A 16,832-nucleotide genomic window follows, 5' to 3' on the forward strand; every position below is an offset into this window, starting at 1 on the left:
CGACTCCTTGCTGGGGATGGCCAGATGCCATTAAAGATACAACTACTCCTGTTCAGTCAGTTATGTCATTGTGCATTTATATGTTGACATTATTATTCTGATTTGGTTTAAGGGAGAAAATGTGCTGGACATGCAGACATGAGTTTTCCTTCAGTCTGAGTGACAGTTAAATTTCTCACTGTAAATTAATGCTTATGTATTATGGTTTTATATTTTAGTAAACTGTAAAGTTTGTTGGCACAAAACAGTATTTCCAAGATGTAGCTTTGGAGTATGCAAAACTCCAAAGGCCCACATCCTTGTCAGTGGTAAATTCAACACCACAAATGCCATCTGTGAGGTTGCTTGGGACACAGCCTGCCAGCCCTCTCCATGTAACATATCCCAGCATTTTGAAACCTCCATGTTTAGGAGAACAGAATCACATACTATTAAATACAAAAGGGATCCGATACAGCATCTAGTCCAAGCCCCTCATTTTCCAGATGAGAAAACTTAGGTTCAGAGAGGCAGAGAACTGGACCAAGAGCCCACAGCATATCGGAAGTGAGAACCCAAGTCAGAGCCCCTGGTCAGTGCTCTGGGCAGATAACCCAAGACCTTACCTAGAATAGGTAGACACATTCAGTATGAACATCCCCAAAGCACCCTGCTCCCCGCACCTCTGGAGCAAAGATTTCACCAAGTGGTATGTCTTGGATCTCTAAGCCCAGGGTACTGGTACAGGGGCAAAGGAAAGATAAAGGAAAGAATTGAAACCAATTCACTCCTTCTTGCCCTGCAAGCAGAAGTGTGTGTGTGTGTGTGTGTGTGTGTGTGTGTGTAGTAAGAGAAAGTGGGGAAGAGTACTGAGGGAGTTCTTTTTTGAGTCATTGGAGCAAATAAATGGAAGGGGAGATGCCCACTTGGTCAGGCCTGTTAAACCACTTCAGCTTCTCCAACCTCTGCTGTCGCCAGCAGAATGGAGGACAGGGAGGTCTGCATTGGAAATAAATAATCTGGACTGTTTCTGGAAAGAGATGGCAGGGATCCAGGAGTTTCTGCCTCTGGCAGTTCGGGATAGAAACCACACCTTGTTATTCCTGCTTCCTCTAAAACAGCCAGGTGAACTTGGGAGTGTGAGCACTCCGGATTTGGGAGAGGGTTGTGCAAAGGAGTTTGGCTAGGAACCGTGAGGAAGGGGAAGGGAGGCGATCTGAAGGAAGAGAGAGCCCCTGAAATTCGTCGGTCTGCCATTCTGGGATTGGGCTGCTGAGGAAGGGGCTGCCTCGTTCAACATCTCCCTTTTTGTCTTCCCACTAGCCTCCCTGATATCAGTTTTACTTTCCTTAGATCCTTTAGTCTTTAACTAGAAGGGGCTGGGAAGGGGCTGTGTGTCATCTCCAGCTGTCCCTGTGACAGCCCCCCCTAGCCCCGTCAACACTTCTCCGCGGGGCCCCGAGTCCCTCCCCATCCTCTTTTCTTCTTCCACCGCCCCCCCCCCGCCCCAACAATGGTCTCTCCCGATGCTCAGTGGCGCTGGGGGCGTTGGGGGGGAGGGCGGAGGCGGGGCTGGAGCCTGCTGGGGGGCAGGTCTGCGCTGTCGCTTCCCCTGGTACCCGGAGCAGTCGCCGCTGCCGCCAGCCCCACGGCCGGGACCCCCGCCCTCACCCGGACTCCCTTATCCGGGGGATCCAGCCCAGGTAAGACCCCTCTCTCAGTCTCTCGGCTCCACCCCGCCCCGGGCAGAAGCATCCTCGCCTTGCCTTGCAGCCATTTTATCCTCCGATGCTTTGCTTGTGGGAAGGGTGACCGTCCCTCTTTAAGGCTGAGGGAATTGGTGGTGGTTTGAATGGACGTTTATTGTGGTTGCTGTGCTGATCAGAGAAGGAGAAAAAAACACGTGTGTGTATATATATATATATATATATATATATATATATATATATATATATATAGGGAGGAGGGGTGTTTTTCTCTACCTTAACCAAGTCCCTACTACCCTCCTCAGATATTAACGGGCTGGGGGGTTGTAAGGTGGAACAGGGTTCCTTCAAACTCCAATTCCCAACTCATCTTCCCCCGCCTCCTTGCCTCCCCCCATGAGTGATAAATGACCTTGGCTGGGGCCAGAGAATGGATGCTGCCTCAGTCTGTGCGCCTGGACTTGAGTTGCCCGGGGGGTGGAGGAAGGGCAGGAGAAGGAGGGAGGGAAGGGAATGATGAACGGAAACGCTGGGTAGGTAGAGGTGGTAGATGAATAGGCTTAGGGGCACGGATGGCGGGGGATGGAGGCAGTTGCTCCGGGATGGGGGGAAGGGGTGTTGAGTAGGCACTCGTCCAGAAGCAGAATCAAGGGTGAGGGGAGGCGCTCAGAGAATCGGTTCAGTCAGTTCTAGGGGCTCGTCTCTTACACCAGAGCGGAGCGGGATGGGGACGGTCGCCGCAGATGCTGGCAGGGGCAGTCTCTGCGCGTGTGCGCGTGGAGTTCTCCCCCTGCGCCCCTGCCTTTCCGTATTCCGTCTTGGGCATTCTCAGCTGACACCTTGATCTTCTTCCCTCAGATACTCCATCTTCCTAACCCCAGGGTAGCATGTAGGGAGGGGAGGTGCAGCCTTGGCTGTCCTGGGGTGGGGACCGAGGCTCAATCACCCAGCTGTAATGGGGAGGGGTGCTCCAGAGCCTCCCCCTCCATGGATGTTTTGATAAGTGACTGCTTCTTAACGACCTTGTCACCTGGGCTAGGGTGGGTTGGGGAATCCAGGTGGCTTCCAAAGTCAGGGGTTTTGATGGGGGGAGGGGGCTTCTGGACCCTCCCCCGCTTATCCAGGGCTGATTCAGTTATCCTGAAAGGAAGCTTTTGCTCACAGTCTCCCCCCTCCCTCCATCCTCTGCAGAAAATCTACTGGGCACATTTTCCGGTCAGGTGAAGCCAGCCAACCTTAAAGGGCCCTGTAACCCTGAATCTTGTCTCCTTTAACCCCCACCTCTCCGAGTCCTGTCTCCTCTCCCACAGGCTTAGCCACCCTGTGCTGCTTTGGGGGCTAAAAATAACACCACTTCCTCACCAGCTCAAAGAATTTGTCTTCCTTCTGTCCCTCCTGACCTCCTGGGTTTGTTGGCCCTGGGGGAGCTGGCTGTTCAGCCATCGTATCCTGCTGTGGCTCTGGGGGCCTTCTCTACCCTTCCCGTACCTCTCAGGGGTGGATAGTGTTAACAAACAAGGGGCATGGCTCCTGGTGGGTCCATCTGCCTCCTTCAGGGTTTGGAGGGAGATTCTAGTTGGGAAAGAAAGGAGAGGCAAGCAAATTGCATGCATGAAGGGGATTCCACTGTTCCCTTTCTTTCATGGGGGATGGTTTGGGTCCTGAACCACAAAGAAAAGAAGGTGATGTAGGGGTCACTGGTTCTGGTCATCGTGGTCCAGTGCCCACATCTGACCTGAGGGGTAGGACTCTGCTTGCCAGTGCTTCTTTCTGAACTACATAGCGTTACTTACCCCCTTTGCCAGGGCCACCGTGTGTGTGTGTGTGTGTGTGTGTGTGTGTGTGTGTGTGTGTGTGTATGTGTGTGCTATTTAATGAAGGCCCTGGATGGGTGGGAGCAGAAGGAGGCAGGATGTTTTTAGGGGAATGATCTCTGATCAGAATCTAGTCCTGCTTCCTCTGCTTCTGTGAAGGAAGAGGGGGTTCTCCTATGCCTGCCTCTGGAGGATGTCTTTTGTGGTGGGGAGGTCCAAGGCCCTCTTCCTTCTACATCAGCCTCCTACGCAATGCGGTATTTATGGACTCCCTTTTCCTTGACTCCTGGAGGAGGAGCAGAAAGGATTAAGGGAGATTAGGAAGGGAGGCCATGGGGGAATGAGGTGCAACTATAGACCTTAGACCCCCATGTTGGAAATGTATGTGTTTGATCAGTCATTGCCATTCCCACCCCCACCAATGAAAGGGGGGCCTACTTATGACATCCTGAAGGAAGGTGGCAATAGCCAGTCATCACCTCTTTCTTAGATTTTGATCTGCCGTTTTTTCCATGACCTTAGGTTCCGGGTCTCCCTTTTTGTGAGTCTTCCATTGTTTGTCTGGAGGGAGACAATGTGGGTCCAGCTGCTGGAATTCGTTTGAACACAGACAGAGGGGTCTTGGGACTCTGTTTTGGGAGGATACAATAGCATCCAAGTATGACTCCCCTGCTTTGCCCTTGCTGCTTGCTGCTTCTTTCACATTTTTCAATCTAATAGGAAGGAAGGAAACTAATAGAATGTCTATTGTGAGATTAAATTCTCACATCAACTTGGAGAAATAGAGATTATTATCCCCAATTTAAATATAAGGACTCTGAGGCTTAGAGATGTTAAGTCACCTTCTCAAAATCAGTTAGTAAATGGCAGAGCTGGGATTTCAACGCATGTCGTGTAACTGTCCTGTGCTTTGCACTGAACCAGCTTTCTCCTTGCCAGTATCCCTTTCTGTTGCTCACCCTAAAGAGCATCCACAGGGCTTTTGTTCTGGCATCTTGTGAAGGAGTAGAGGGCATCTCTGTACATTATTATCACCACGAAGAGTAATAACTAATATTTATTCATCAATTTTTATGTGCCAGGTATTATGGTACAGAGCTTACGCACATTATGTCATTTAATCCTTACTTTTCCCTGCTTAAATAAGAGGTAACTAAGGCTTGGAGGTTCAGAGACATGCCCATGGTCACTTGGCTAGTAAGTGCTGAAGGAGGAAGTCAAAACCAAGTCTGTCTGACTCTGGAAGCTGAGCTTTCACCCACTGAGCTATGTTGGGAGAAGACCCCTCCCTGTGAGGCCTATAAACATGAAACCTGAGGGAAGGACTGTGGAAGCCCCACCTTCAGATGCCATCAGTAGGCTGAAGGCAACAGGTTGGAGGACTCAGTGCTCCTTCTCTACCTTCTCCCCAAGCTCCGCCCCCAGTAAGAAACCCAGACCAGACTGGAGTAGGGAGTTCTGGTTTCTCTATTTCCTCTGGTGTTCTTGGCAGGTTGGTGGTAAAGCAAAAAGTCTGATCTTGATGTGGGGCAGGGGGTCGGGATAAGGGCTCTGGGTAGATGACTGTGACTTTGGAGTGAATCCCATGGGTCTAGTCTCCAAGGTCAAAGTAAGGGGGCTTATACTGAATGGCCCATAGTAGGCCCAGGTAGTCATCCCTTTTTACCAAGTGGGACTTGAGGCAAGGAGACCATCTCTGTAACACATGGCCCAGGTGGGGCTCTGTGTCAGCAGGAGCTCTATGTTGGCCTTCTTCAGTGTCTTAGGCCTCACAACCTCCTTTTTCTCCCTCTTATTTTTTTCTAGATCTCCAGAGGCTCCTGGAAGAGAAGTAGCAGCCTTTTCTGAGTTATCCTGGCTCCCCAGCTTAGCCTCCGCAACCTGGCTCCCCCTCCCCTTCCTGTTCCCCCTCTCCCCTTCTCCCTTCCCAATGTACCCAACTGAACTGGGTGTGGGCCAAAGCTCCTCTCCCTCCTTTCCCCTCCTAAACACACACTGGCCGGGCCCTATATTCTCCTATTCTGTACTCAAAGATACTCGAACACACTTCATCTAAGTAACAGGGGGACGGGGTCTTTCTGACTCCACGAGTCCTTGAGCAAAATCTGAATAAGGAGTGTGGGAGATCTGGTGAAGTATTCCCAAAGCCCCATCATGGAAGAGGGTTTCAGAGACCGGGCAGCTTTCATCCGTGGGGCCAAAGACATTGCCAAGGAAGTCAAGAAGCATGCAGCCAAGAAGGTGGTGAAGGGCCTGGACAGAGTCCAGGATGAATATTCCCGGAGATCCTACTCCCGCTTTGAGGAGGAGGACGATGATGATGACTTCCCTGCCTCTGCTGACGGCTATTACCGCGGGGAAGGGGCCCAGGATGAGGAGGAAGGTGGCGCATCTAGTGATGCCACTGAGGGCCATGACGAGGATGACGAGATCTACGAGGGGGAATATCAGGGCATTCCCCGGGCAGAGTCTGGGGGCAAAGGCGAGCGGATGGCGGATGGGGCACCCCTGGCTGGAGTGAGGGGGGGCTTGGGTGATAGGGAGGGCCCCGCTGGGGGCCGGGGAGAGGCACAGCGGCGTAAAGAACGGGAAGAACTGGCCCAGCAGTATGAAGCCATCCTACGGGAGTGTGGCCACGGCCGCTTCCAGTGGACACTGTATTTCGTGCTTGGTCTGGCGCTGATGGCTGATGGTGTCGAGGTCTTTGTGGTGGGCTTCGTGCTGCCCAGTGCTGAGAAAGACATGTGCCTGTCTGACTCCAACAAAGGCATGCTGGGTAAGATTCTCAACGAGCACTCTAGCCCCGTCCTGCCCCAAACTCTGGAAACACTCCTGTTCCTGAGAACTGCTCCTGTCCTCACCACTGGGCTCCTAAGGACCCTGCTCCCAGGATGTCCCCAGAGGCTTCAGGGCTCCTCTGCAAACTCCCCACCCCCACCCCCTCCTCTGGAGGTTGGGTCATGGTGAGGTTGCTTGTGCAAGAGAGGCCTGAGGGAGGGCAGCTGGGCTGGGGCTTGGGCCAGTGGTTGGGTGGTGGTCTGCTTAGTTCTGCAGGAGGCGGCCATGGTGGGATGGGCCCCCATTTAATGTTTCTTCAGAGCCTTCCCTCTTGTTATCCTGATCCATTCCCCTTTTGGGGGGAACAAGAAGTCAGTATCCAAATTCCTTGGTTTACATGAGGAGAGTCAGTTTGGGGTGGTGGGGGGAGGGGAAGAATCCTCGGCCTTCAGCCAGAGAAGCTGGTCACACTTGCTCTTGGTTAGCCTTGGGAGTGTTCAGGGGCCAGCGAGTGGTCCTTAATGGCCCTTCCTGATGGGGACCTGGAGGGAGGAAATCCCCTAGATTCACTCAGAAGGGATCAGGTCTTGCTCTGTCGCCAAGTTGCCATGAGATCTCGGGCAGTTCCCTTCTCCCTAGGGCTTGGCTTGGGCCTGGGTAAAATGCAGAGTTTGGAGTAGATGACTTTTAAGATCAATTCCAACTCTGATTTTATGAAGGAAGTAAGACACAGGAGAGTTTTAAGACCAGAAGTATTGGAGCTGGAAAGAGTAAAGGATGGATTTTGTGTGTGGGATTTCCTGGGAAGATTGAAGCAATGGAGCCTCTTTCCCAGGGAACATAAGAGACACCTCCTGCTGCTTTGAGGGCATCATGGCAGAAAGAATAGAGGGGACCCTGGGAGGGTCTGGGAATCTAGGCAGATCCATTCCTCATTCCAGGCAAGCCAGAGATGGGGGTGTCATGTATGTGTGTGCATGTACGTGTGTGTGCGTGACAGCAAGAGAGTGAGAAGTGAGAGCGAGCAAGAAGGAATGAGGGAAAGAAAGAGGAGAATTCTAGGGATCTCCCATACCTGCATCCCTGCCTTTGAACCCCTGGCCTGCAGAGACGGCCTTCCATTTTTGCTCACATAATTCATCTTCTCTCACTTGCTCTCATCTCTGGGTAGACTGAGCTTCTAGAAGTCCTTCAGATCCTCCATCCATGCTCCTGCAGTTTCAGCTCATTTAAATATTTGGCAAGTGGGAGAATTGAAATGTGTCTCCTCATACCCCTTCTGCCCCTGTTTTCCTCCTTCCAGGCCTCATTGTCTACCTGGGCATGATGGTGGGAGCCTTCCTCTGGGGAGGGCTGGCTGATCGGCTGGGTCGAAGACAATGTCTGCTCATATCACTCTCAGTCAACAGCGTCTTCGCCTTTTTCTCATCTTTCGTCCAGGGTTATGGCACTTTCCTTTTCTGCCGCCTCCTTTCTGGCGTCGGGTGAGTGTCCACTTCCTAAGCTCCTGGAGAGCAGGGCTGGGTCTTGGTCACTGTTATATCTCTAGGGCCCAGCACAGTGCCAGGCACACCAGATGCACCTCAGATATGTGTGAGTTGAATGAATGAATTCCTTTCTCTTCCCACCATATTCAGGTCAGCTTCTCCCTGTCCAGGACCTGTCTACTGCCTGTCCAGAATGCCATTCCATGTGTGGTTCACTCCTGAGTCTTCCACCCTATGCTTTAGTTCCATTATGAGCCTGGCTCCATGAAGAGGCCTAGTGGGTCTCAGCTTCACCCCTGGGTACCTGTGGACCCTTGAGTTATCCCCTTCCCAGAGTCTAAATATTTCCTATGTTCAATAACAGACCTTGTTAATACCCCCACCTGCCAGAACTCTGATGTCTTGACCCACCCAACTCCTACACTTCCTCAGCCACCTGCATGTACTCTCTGCATTGTCTCCAAGCTCTTTTCTGGCCTGCTCCCATATATATGCCCTCAGATGCCTCTTTGCTCGTTTTCCTTTGGGGATTTCCCCTCTTTTCTGTCATTATCTTCCCTCCCTTCCAACTCTGTAGTCATCTTCAAGATTCAATGTTTGTTCCTTCCCATTCCCCGAGACCTGCCTGCCTGTTTCCCAGCTTCCCAAGGATGAGTGCTTGATGGCTGGTGGTGAGGGAGCTTATAGGGCACATGTGAGAAACAGTCTCTTTAAAAGGTCCGGAAGATGAAAGGGACTTGGGGATCCAGAGCACTGGGGCAGGGAGGGGATCAAGAATATGGCCATTTTCCAATGCTGAATTCTTGCAATGCCCTCCAGGATTGGAGGGTCCATCCCCATCGTCTTCTCCTATTTTTCGGAGTTTCTGGCCCAGGAGAAACGTGGGGAGCATTTGAGCTGGCTCTGCATGTTTTGGATGATTGGTGGAGTGTATGCAGCTGCTATGGCTTGGGCCATCATCCCCCACTACGGTGAGCAGCCCCCAGAAAATGCACCCCAGACTCCCTCCTCTCCTGTGCTCCCTGTGGTAGGACCTTCCAGCCTCTGGCCTCTCTGCTGATGCTGTGACTCTGTCCCTGCCAGGGTGGAGCTTTCAGATGGGGTCCGCTTACCAGTTCCACAGCTGGAGGGTCTTTGTCCTCGTCTGCGCCTTTCCTTCTGTGTTTGCCATTGGGGCTCTGACCACACAGCCTGAGAGCCCCCGTTTCTTCCTGGAGGTGAATGGGGCTGGGGCTGGGGGAAGGGCAGCAGGGGCTCCTGTATTCAAACACCCACTGTGGGTTTGGTTTGGTCCTATGCGGCTGCTTTCCTCCTCACAGGGTCCAAGGTCTGGGGGACTTTATCTTGCTTCCTTTGTCTTAGAATGTATTTCCAGAGGAGTTCTGTGGGTGGAGAAACCATGGGACCTGCTCAACCATGGGTGGCTTAAGGTTTTGCAGGGAGAGGTCCTGGCCCTGGCCCTGACTTTACAGTTCAAAAGAGGATCTACTGCCTACTCCTTCCCCCTCCAACTTTATCTTGATCCAGCAGGGTTAGGATGCTGCCCCTTCTCTGACTACATACTTGCCCACCATCATCATTTCCCTTGTTTTCAGTTTTCTCTTTGCATTGGACCAGGGGATTCCCTAAGACCTGGGTTAGGACCCTGGATTCCCCTGCTCTTGCCCAAGTCTGATGATATCTTGCTGTACTCCCGCTTGGGCTCTTTCAGAGTGGATGATGGATGTGCCCATAGGTCACATAGGGGCACATAGGGGTTGGGGGTAGGAGCCTTTTTGTGTCCTGTGATTCCATAAGCCAGGTTGAGGGAGGGGGTCTATAAACCTGGGTCAGGGAGGGGCTAACCTGGATGTGGGGATTGTGTCTGTGGCTCTAGAACGGGAAACATGATGAGGCCTGGATGGTACTGAAGCAGGTCCATGACACCAACATGAGAGCCAAGGGGCATCCTGAGCGAGTCTTCTCAGTAAGCCACAGTCCTCCCCCTCAGTCCTCCAAGCCCCCACCTGGCCCCTCTTTGGATACCTCCCGCAGTCCCCACCCACCTTCCTAGGCAACTCTGGCCACACTCTCCCTCAACGAGATCCCTCAGGGTATCATGTCCACCTCCTGCCTCCCGTTTTGCTACTGTGGGAGAAACTGAGGTACCTGGAAGGGGTGGAAAGTACAGACTGTGTGACTGCTCGCTCCTTCTCTTGACCCTAGGTAACCCACATTAAGACAATTCATCAGGAGGATGAGTTGATTGAGATTCAGTCAGACACAGGGACCTGGTACCAGCGCTGGGGGGTCCGGGCCTTGAGCCTGGGAGGGCAGGTAATGGGGTATGGGATGGTGGAGAGAAAGAAGGGAGTGGGAGAGATGGAGAGGAAGGCAGAGTTTGAGCATGGGTGTGGGGGTGATGCGTGAACTGAAGGGAGGTGGTAGGGCAGAAAAATGGGGATCTTTAGGTGCTAAAACTACTGGCTAGCAGCCACTGTCTGACTTTGTCCTGTTCCACCTAGGTTTGGGGGAATTTCCTCTCCTGTTTTGGTCCAGAATATCGCCGCATCACTCTGATGATGATGGGTGTGTGGTTCACCATGTCGTTCAGGTGAGGAGGTGGGTGGGGCGGGTGGTATGTGGTGGATGTGATGGTTTGTGGGTTGGGAGAGAGGTGGAGAAAATGGAAGTGAAGGGGATGAATAATGAGGAAGGTGCTTTTCAGAGCCCTTCTCATCCTCCACCCTATACTTCACTCATTAATCCAACAAACTTATATTGCAGGCTGAACAGTATTAGTTTCTATTCTGTGCCAGGTACTCTGATGGGATGGAATAGATATGGTCCCGGTCCTCATGGAGTTTACATTTTGGTCCGGGAGCTAGAGAAAACTAGCTGTAAAGCAGTGTGATGGGTGCCACGGTGGGGGAAGTGCTTCTGGAACACATGAGCAGGCTTTCCAGCCCAGATCTGGGGTGGGCTGGGGAGGGCATCTAAGTCCTAAAGGATGAATAAGAGTTAGATAGGCTGAGGGTGGGATGGGGAGACTGTTTTAAACAGAAGGAAGAGCAAATGCCTGGGAGGTAAGAAATAATATGGTGGGAGGGTTAGAAGAACCTGAAGTCCCCCAGAACCACAGCAATTGGTGAAAGATGAGATGAGGTGAGAGATGAGGCTGGGGAGGTGAGCAAGGTCCTAACATGAGCTGACTCCTCTATTTCGCCCTCCTTCTGGACTGCGTGGCTCTGATCCTTGAGCCCTGTCTGAGTCCATTGCCCTTGACTCTTCAGCTACTATGGCCTGACTGTCTGGTTTCCCGACATGATCCGCCATCTCCAAGCAGTGGACTACGCAGCCCGCACCAAAGTGTTCCCTGGGGAACGTGTAGAGCATGTGACTTTTAACTTCACCCTGGAGAATCAGATCCACCGAGGGGGACAGTACTTCAATGACAAGTATGTGGGGACCTTTACACTTCACTCCTTCCATCCCTTCTACCCTTTGCCTCTTTTGTGAGTCTGGGGATTTGGAGACAAGGTGTTTGGGGGCAAAGAGCCGTGGTTCTCCTCAGCGCTGCAGCTTCCTGTTACTTCACTAAGGAACTGAGTCTTGGAGGAGGGTATAAGGATGAGGGGAAAGTGGCTCTCATCATCCTGGCCTTACAGGTTTATTGGGCTGCGTCTGAAGTCAGTCTCCTTTGAGGACTCCCTATTTGAGGAGTGTTATTTCGAGGATGTCACATCCAGCAACACTTTCTTCCGCAACTGCACGTTCATCAACACCGTGTTCTATAACACTGGTAAGGTGGGGTGGCTAGTGGCTGACAGACTAAAGGGTTGGGCGGATTTTGAGCCAGGGAAAAGGAGCCTTCTTCATTTCCTAACTCAGTGTTCTCAAGCTGAGCTCTCCGGAGCCTTGGAGGTGGTGTGGGGGCCTAGTAGCTACTACCAGTAATTACAGAAATCTAACGGAAATGGAACATTTTTCTGTGATAAATAGAACATCTGACAAAAACATCAAGTTTCTTTGCCTTTGGCTAGAATTGAAACAGCTCAGTGTGGTGATATTAATGCATTTTTGAAGAGGGCAAAAATCATTCAAAACAGTGTCCTTGGGAAACAGAAAAATAATAAGAGGGATATTTGGTGGAGAAAAGGGAGTCAGTGCCTTAATCCATTTCTTTAACAGTGATTCTCAAACTGTATGCACATGAAAGGCTGGTTTTGTGAGCTAGACTGAGGTTTCCCACCTCTAAATGGAGTACTGGGTGAGTTTTCCCACCTTGCAGGAAAAAATAATGGATAGGATTTTTAATGATTTTTAATATTTTGCTCAGTAATTCATCCTAATCTCATGGCACTGCTACTGCTTATAGTGAGCTAGAGCAGACAGAAAGAATGAACGGGAAAGAAGCAGACACTATTAATGAGAAAACTGGGAAACAGCCAGCCACACTGTTTCATTTGGTAGACCATGGTCATCTTGTGCTGTAGAGTTCTAGTTCGTATGGTGATGTTATCTGATGCTTTGCCATGAGCGCCCTGAATGATTCTGAGCGCCATCCCAGCTAAAGCCCTCAAAGGCAGAGCCCTGAGCATAGCAGTAGCAGCCTCCCTCTCACATCTGCCCTGTCCGCCTGTCTTGGCCTTCGCCCCCAGACTTGTTTGAGTACAAGTTTGTGAACAGCCGTCTCGTGAACAGCACATTCCTGCACAACAAGGAGGGCTGCCCACTGGACGTGACAGGGACAGGTGAAGGCGCCTACATGGTGTATTTCGTCAGCTTCTTGGGGACGCTGGCTGTGCTTCCTGGGAACATTGTGTCTGCCCTGCTCATGGACAAGATTGGCAGGCTCCGGATGCTTGGTAAGGCGGGGAGGCTGGCTGGTGGTGTGTCGGAACTGTTTAGGGGGCTGGGGGAAGGGGAAGGCTGTCACTGGGCTTCTCAGCTTAGTCTGTGGAAAGCTTAGCCAGAAGCTAAGACAGAAGGTTCTGTCTCTCATGTCTTCTGCTTGGGGGTGGCTGCAGGACAGGGAGGGGTCTGGTGGGGAAGCTCTTCTGGGGGTAGGAGGTAGGCAGAATAGCAAGTTCAGGGCACAGGCTTTGAGGTCATGGGTTTTGAATCTCAGCTCCACCGCCTACCTTGGGCAAGTCACTTTACCTCTATGAGCCCAGCTGTCTCATCTGCAACATGGCGGTGATGATAGTACCTGTCTCATGAGGTTGACTTATTAGCAATGCGTGTAAACCATCAAGTTGCTTGGCCCATAGCCTGCACTGAAGAAATGGTTGGTACTGAATTGTTAATAAGATGATTATAAGGGAGGCTGGGGATGAGTGGAAAGCCTTCTTTTGGGTACCTTGGCAAAAAGAGAGTCTCATCCTGGGCTGCGCTCAACGCTGGTCGACAGGACAGTGTGGGCTGTGGCCAGGCTCATGCTGCTTTCTCCTTCCCCGGCTCTAGCTGGCTCCAGCGTGATGTCCTGTGTCTCCTGCTTCTTCCTGTCTTTTGGGAACAGCGAGTCAGCCATGATAGCTCTGCTCTGCCTTTTTGGGGGGGTCAGCATTGCATCCTGGAATGCGCTGGACGTGTTGACTGTTGAACTCTACCCCTCGGACAAGAGGTAGTTGGAGTGTGGTAGGGGCAGGGCAGCAGGTTTAGTGCTCAGAGGACAGGACAGAAATGGGGTGAGGAAGGGGGCTGATTGGGAAAAGCATCTTTAGGGGTAAAAGGGTACATATTCCCCTTGAGTTTCTCCTCTACAAGTTGGTAGCTTTTATAGTCACTCCTTGCAGTCTTAACTATTAACCTAATTTTTTGGTGTCCTTTCCCCCTTGCCTCCCAATTTATCTGTATTCCCTGATGTGCATCCCTCATCTCTCTAATCTCTCCATCTTTCCTCTCCCTCTTTGACACTGCCTGCCATCTCTCCTTCACCTTCCCACCTACCCACCCTTCCCCCACAAACCCTCCCATGCCTCTTCCTTTGCCTCCCTCCTGGGCCGGGCCCCTGCATCCTGCGTGCTGCGCTGGGGGACTCCTGAGCAGGACCACAGCCTTCGGCTTCCTGAATGCTCTGTGTAAGCTGGCAGCTGTGCTGGGGATCAGCATCTTCACATCCTTTGTGGGAATCACCAAGGCCGCCCCCATCCTCTTTGCCTCAGCTGCTCTTGCCCTTGGTAGTTCTCTGGCCCTGAAGCTGCCCGAGACGCGGGGGCAGGTGCTGCAGTGAGAGTCTCTGGGGCTTCGGGGGTGGCAGGCACACTGTGAGACCAACAATTCCTTCTTCCCCTTCCCTGCCCTGCCATCCTGGCCACAAAGAGCCCTCATTCCCCGCTCCCGTTTGGTGTCTTAGCCGTGTGTGCGTGTGTGTGCGTATGTGTGTGCACGTGCGTGACCCCGTGGGCAGGGACTACAGGGAAGGCTCCTCCATCCCAGTTTTGGGGTGCAGCCCTGTCCCCACCTCCTCCCGCCCTTGACTTTGCCCAAGAGAAGGCTTGGCCCCACACTTCTCCCCAGTGTTAGTGAGAGGCCCTTGCTCTTCCCGGCGCCTGGGACTCTAGAACAGGCTTCCTGCCTTCCCCCTCATTCCCTCTGCCTGGGCCCTGGTGAAAGCACAGGCGTGTGGCTATGCCGGCGGCGGGGGCCTAGTGTAGACCACGGACCAAAAGAACTTAGAGTCGTTAAGGGCGTAAAAGTGCCCTCTCACGCCTCCTGTTGGATGCTGGGGGAGTAGCAATAAACCTCAGCCCCCTGGCCTCCATTTCCTTCTCAATTTGGGCTACAAGTAAGAAGCCTGAATTTTATGAAATTAGCTTTCTGATTCTTATTTATTTATATATTAAGTTCTGAGGCAGCTCAGCAGGACTGTGTGTGTGAGTGCTTGTGTACATTTATGTGTGTGTGTGTGTGCGTGCTGTGAGGTGGGGGTGTCGTTATACTGTCCTCAGATACAAGCCAAGGGTAACTTCAGTGGACGCACATACAACCCTGCCTCCCACAGTACGTCCCCTAATCTTGTTTCTGTGCCGGGCCTGGGTGGGAGGAGCCCTAGGCCAGGCTGGGATAAGAGTCCCACAGTCTAGGGAGAGCTGAGGGCACCTGACAAGGTCCATCTCCTCCCCTCCTCTCAAGAAGCACAGGCCTCCTCTGGAATGAGAGGCTCTACCCGCTATAGCACAGACAGGCACAGCACAGCAGCCCTCCCACCTCCAGCCTGTCCCCTCACAGGCAGGGGAGCGGGGGAGGGAAAGAAACCAGTCATATGGTCCAACCAGCAGATCAAAAGCACAAGGAGCTGGGGCAGGGCAGGAACTGGGGCCTTCCCAGCAACTCCTGTAAAGTGGGAAGAGTTTAGGCAGTAAGCCAGGGACTCCTAATGCAGGGACCAGAAGCCTCAGTCTCCCCGTCTCACCCTTTCCACAGGATAGCCCCTGTAGGTTAAGCTGCCCCTGCCCCACCCTACTCTGTATGGCTGCTTTCTTTGGTGCCCCCTTTCCCCCACCGTAGCTGTGATGTGTCGTAGTTTTTAGCTGTTTGTAAATGTTAAAAAAAAGTTAAAAGGAAAAAAGTGAAAACAACAATAAAAAAAGAAAATCCAAATTCACCCTCCTCATGCCGCGTCTGGTGCCCCCCACCCTATGGTCACTCCCATTTTGTAACACTGAACCAGGTGGTGACTGTTTAACTCCTTGATGTCTGTGCTCAAAGGACTGCCTTCTCCAGTGCCCAGTGTACGAGTGTGTGCCCTCTTTCCTCACCCTTCACTTGCTGGACGCAGCCCTCTCCCCTGCAACCCCCTGGAGGGACCCATCCATCTCCCTTACTCTCCTGGGGAACCCTAAACCCAACTCTGTTGATGTAAAAAATGAAAATATTGATGAAAAATAAAAAGGAAACAAATCCTTAAAATCTATGTCTGCTTCTTTGCCTCTACCTACGTCCAACTCTGAGACAGTCCTGGGAGGGGAAGACGGTGAGATGGAAAAACAACTCCTCTCTCTCTAAACTGAAGGCCAGAATAACATGATGCATCACATTTACTTCCTGAGTTGGCCTCTCTGTTCTGACCTTTCCACTTCTACAGATGGAGCGCCCCCTCAGTCTCCTAGATTTGAAAACTTGGGGTAATGTCCTACAACTCAATAGCAAAAAAACTAATAACCTAATTAAAAAATGGGCTAAGGACTTGAATAGCCATTTTTCCAAATAAGACATAAAATGACCAATAGGTATATATAAAAAAATGCTCAATGTCACTAATCATCAGGGAAGTGCAAATCAAAACCATAATGAGATACCACCTCATACCTGTCAGGATAGCTATTATATATCTATAAAGTGTTGGCAAAGATGTGGAGAAATTGGAACCCCTGCACATTGTTGGTGGGAATGCAAAATGGTGCAGCCACTCTGGAAATATGGAAGTTCCTCAAAAAATTAAAAATAGAACTACCATATGATCCAGCAATCCCACTTCTGGGTATTTATCCAAAAGAATTGAAATCAGGATCTTGGAGAGGTATTAGCACTCATGTTCATTACAGAATATCACAATGGCTAAGGTGTGGAAACAACCTAAATGTCCACTGACAAATGAATGGATAAAGAAAATATAGTATGTACATAACAATGGAATACTTGCCAGCCTTAAAAAAGGAAATTCTGCTATGATAAACCATGAGGACATTATGCTAAGTGAGATAAGCCAGTCACAGAAAGACAAATATGCATGATTCCACTTTATCTAAAATAGTCAAATAGAATCAGAGTGGAATGTTGGTTACTAGGGGCTGGAGGAGAAGAGAATGGGGAGTTGCCAATCAACAGGCATAAAATTTCAGTTAAGCAAGATGATTAAGCTCTAGAGATCTGCTGTATGACACTGTACCTATAGTCAGTGATAATGTATTGATTGCACACTTAAAAAAAATTGTTAAGAAGACAGATCTCAAGAGTTTTTGCCATAATAAAATAATATTTACAAAAACATTTAAAAAATCTAAAAACTCCAAAAATGAAAACAAACAAAAACTTGGAGTAATATTTCTTGAGAATAGAACCAGCTTTCCTCCAAGTCCTTTTGT

General features: G+C 51.0%; 1 protein-coding gene across 1 annotated transcript; it reads left to right on the top strand.

Moving 5' to 3' along the window:
* Positions 1 to 1,141: 1,141 nt before the first annotated feature.
* SV2A (synaptic vesicle glycoprotein 2A) lies at positions 1,142 to 15,623 on the top strand. Its single transcript, XM_061183557.1, has 13 exons — positions 1,142 to 1,682; positions 5,306 to 6,275; positions 7,581 to 7,761; positions 8,584 to 8,735; positions 8,848 to 8,981; positions 9,641 to 9,730; positions 9,970 to 10,080; positions 10,269 to 10,357; positions 11,037 to 11,201; positions 11,412 to 11,545; positions 12,405 to 12,611; positions 13,210 to 13,369; positions 13,795 to 15,623. Exons 2-13 carry the CDS (start codon positions 5,654 to 5,656, stop codon positions 13,976 to 13,978), a joined length of 2,229 nt encoding a protein of 742 aa, XP_061039540.1. The 5' UTR covers positions 1,142 to 1,682; positions 5,306 to 5,653; the 3' UTR covers positions 13,979 to 15,623.
* The last annotated feature ends 1,209 nt before the right edge of the window (positions 15,624 to 16,832 follow it).

The sequence above is a fragment of the Eubalaena glacialis genome, chromosome 3 (assembly GCF_028564815.1).
Source record: "Eubalaena glacialis isolate mEubGla1 chromosome 3, mEubGla1.1.hap2.+ XY, whole genome shotgun sequence".
Classification (NCBI taxonomy): Eukaryota; Metazoa; Chordata; class Mammalia; order Artiodactyla; family Balaenidae; genus Eubalaena; species Eubalaena glacialis.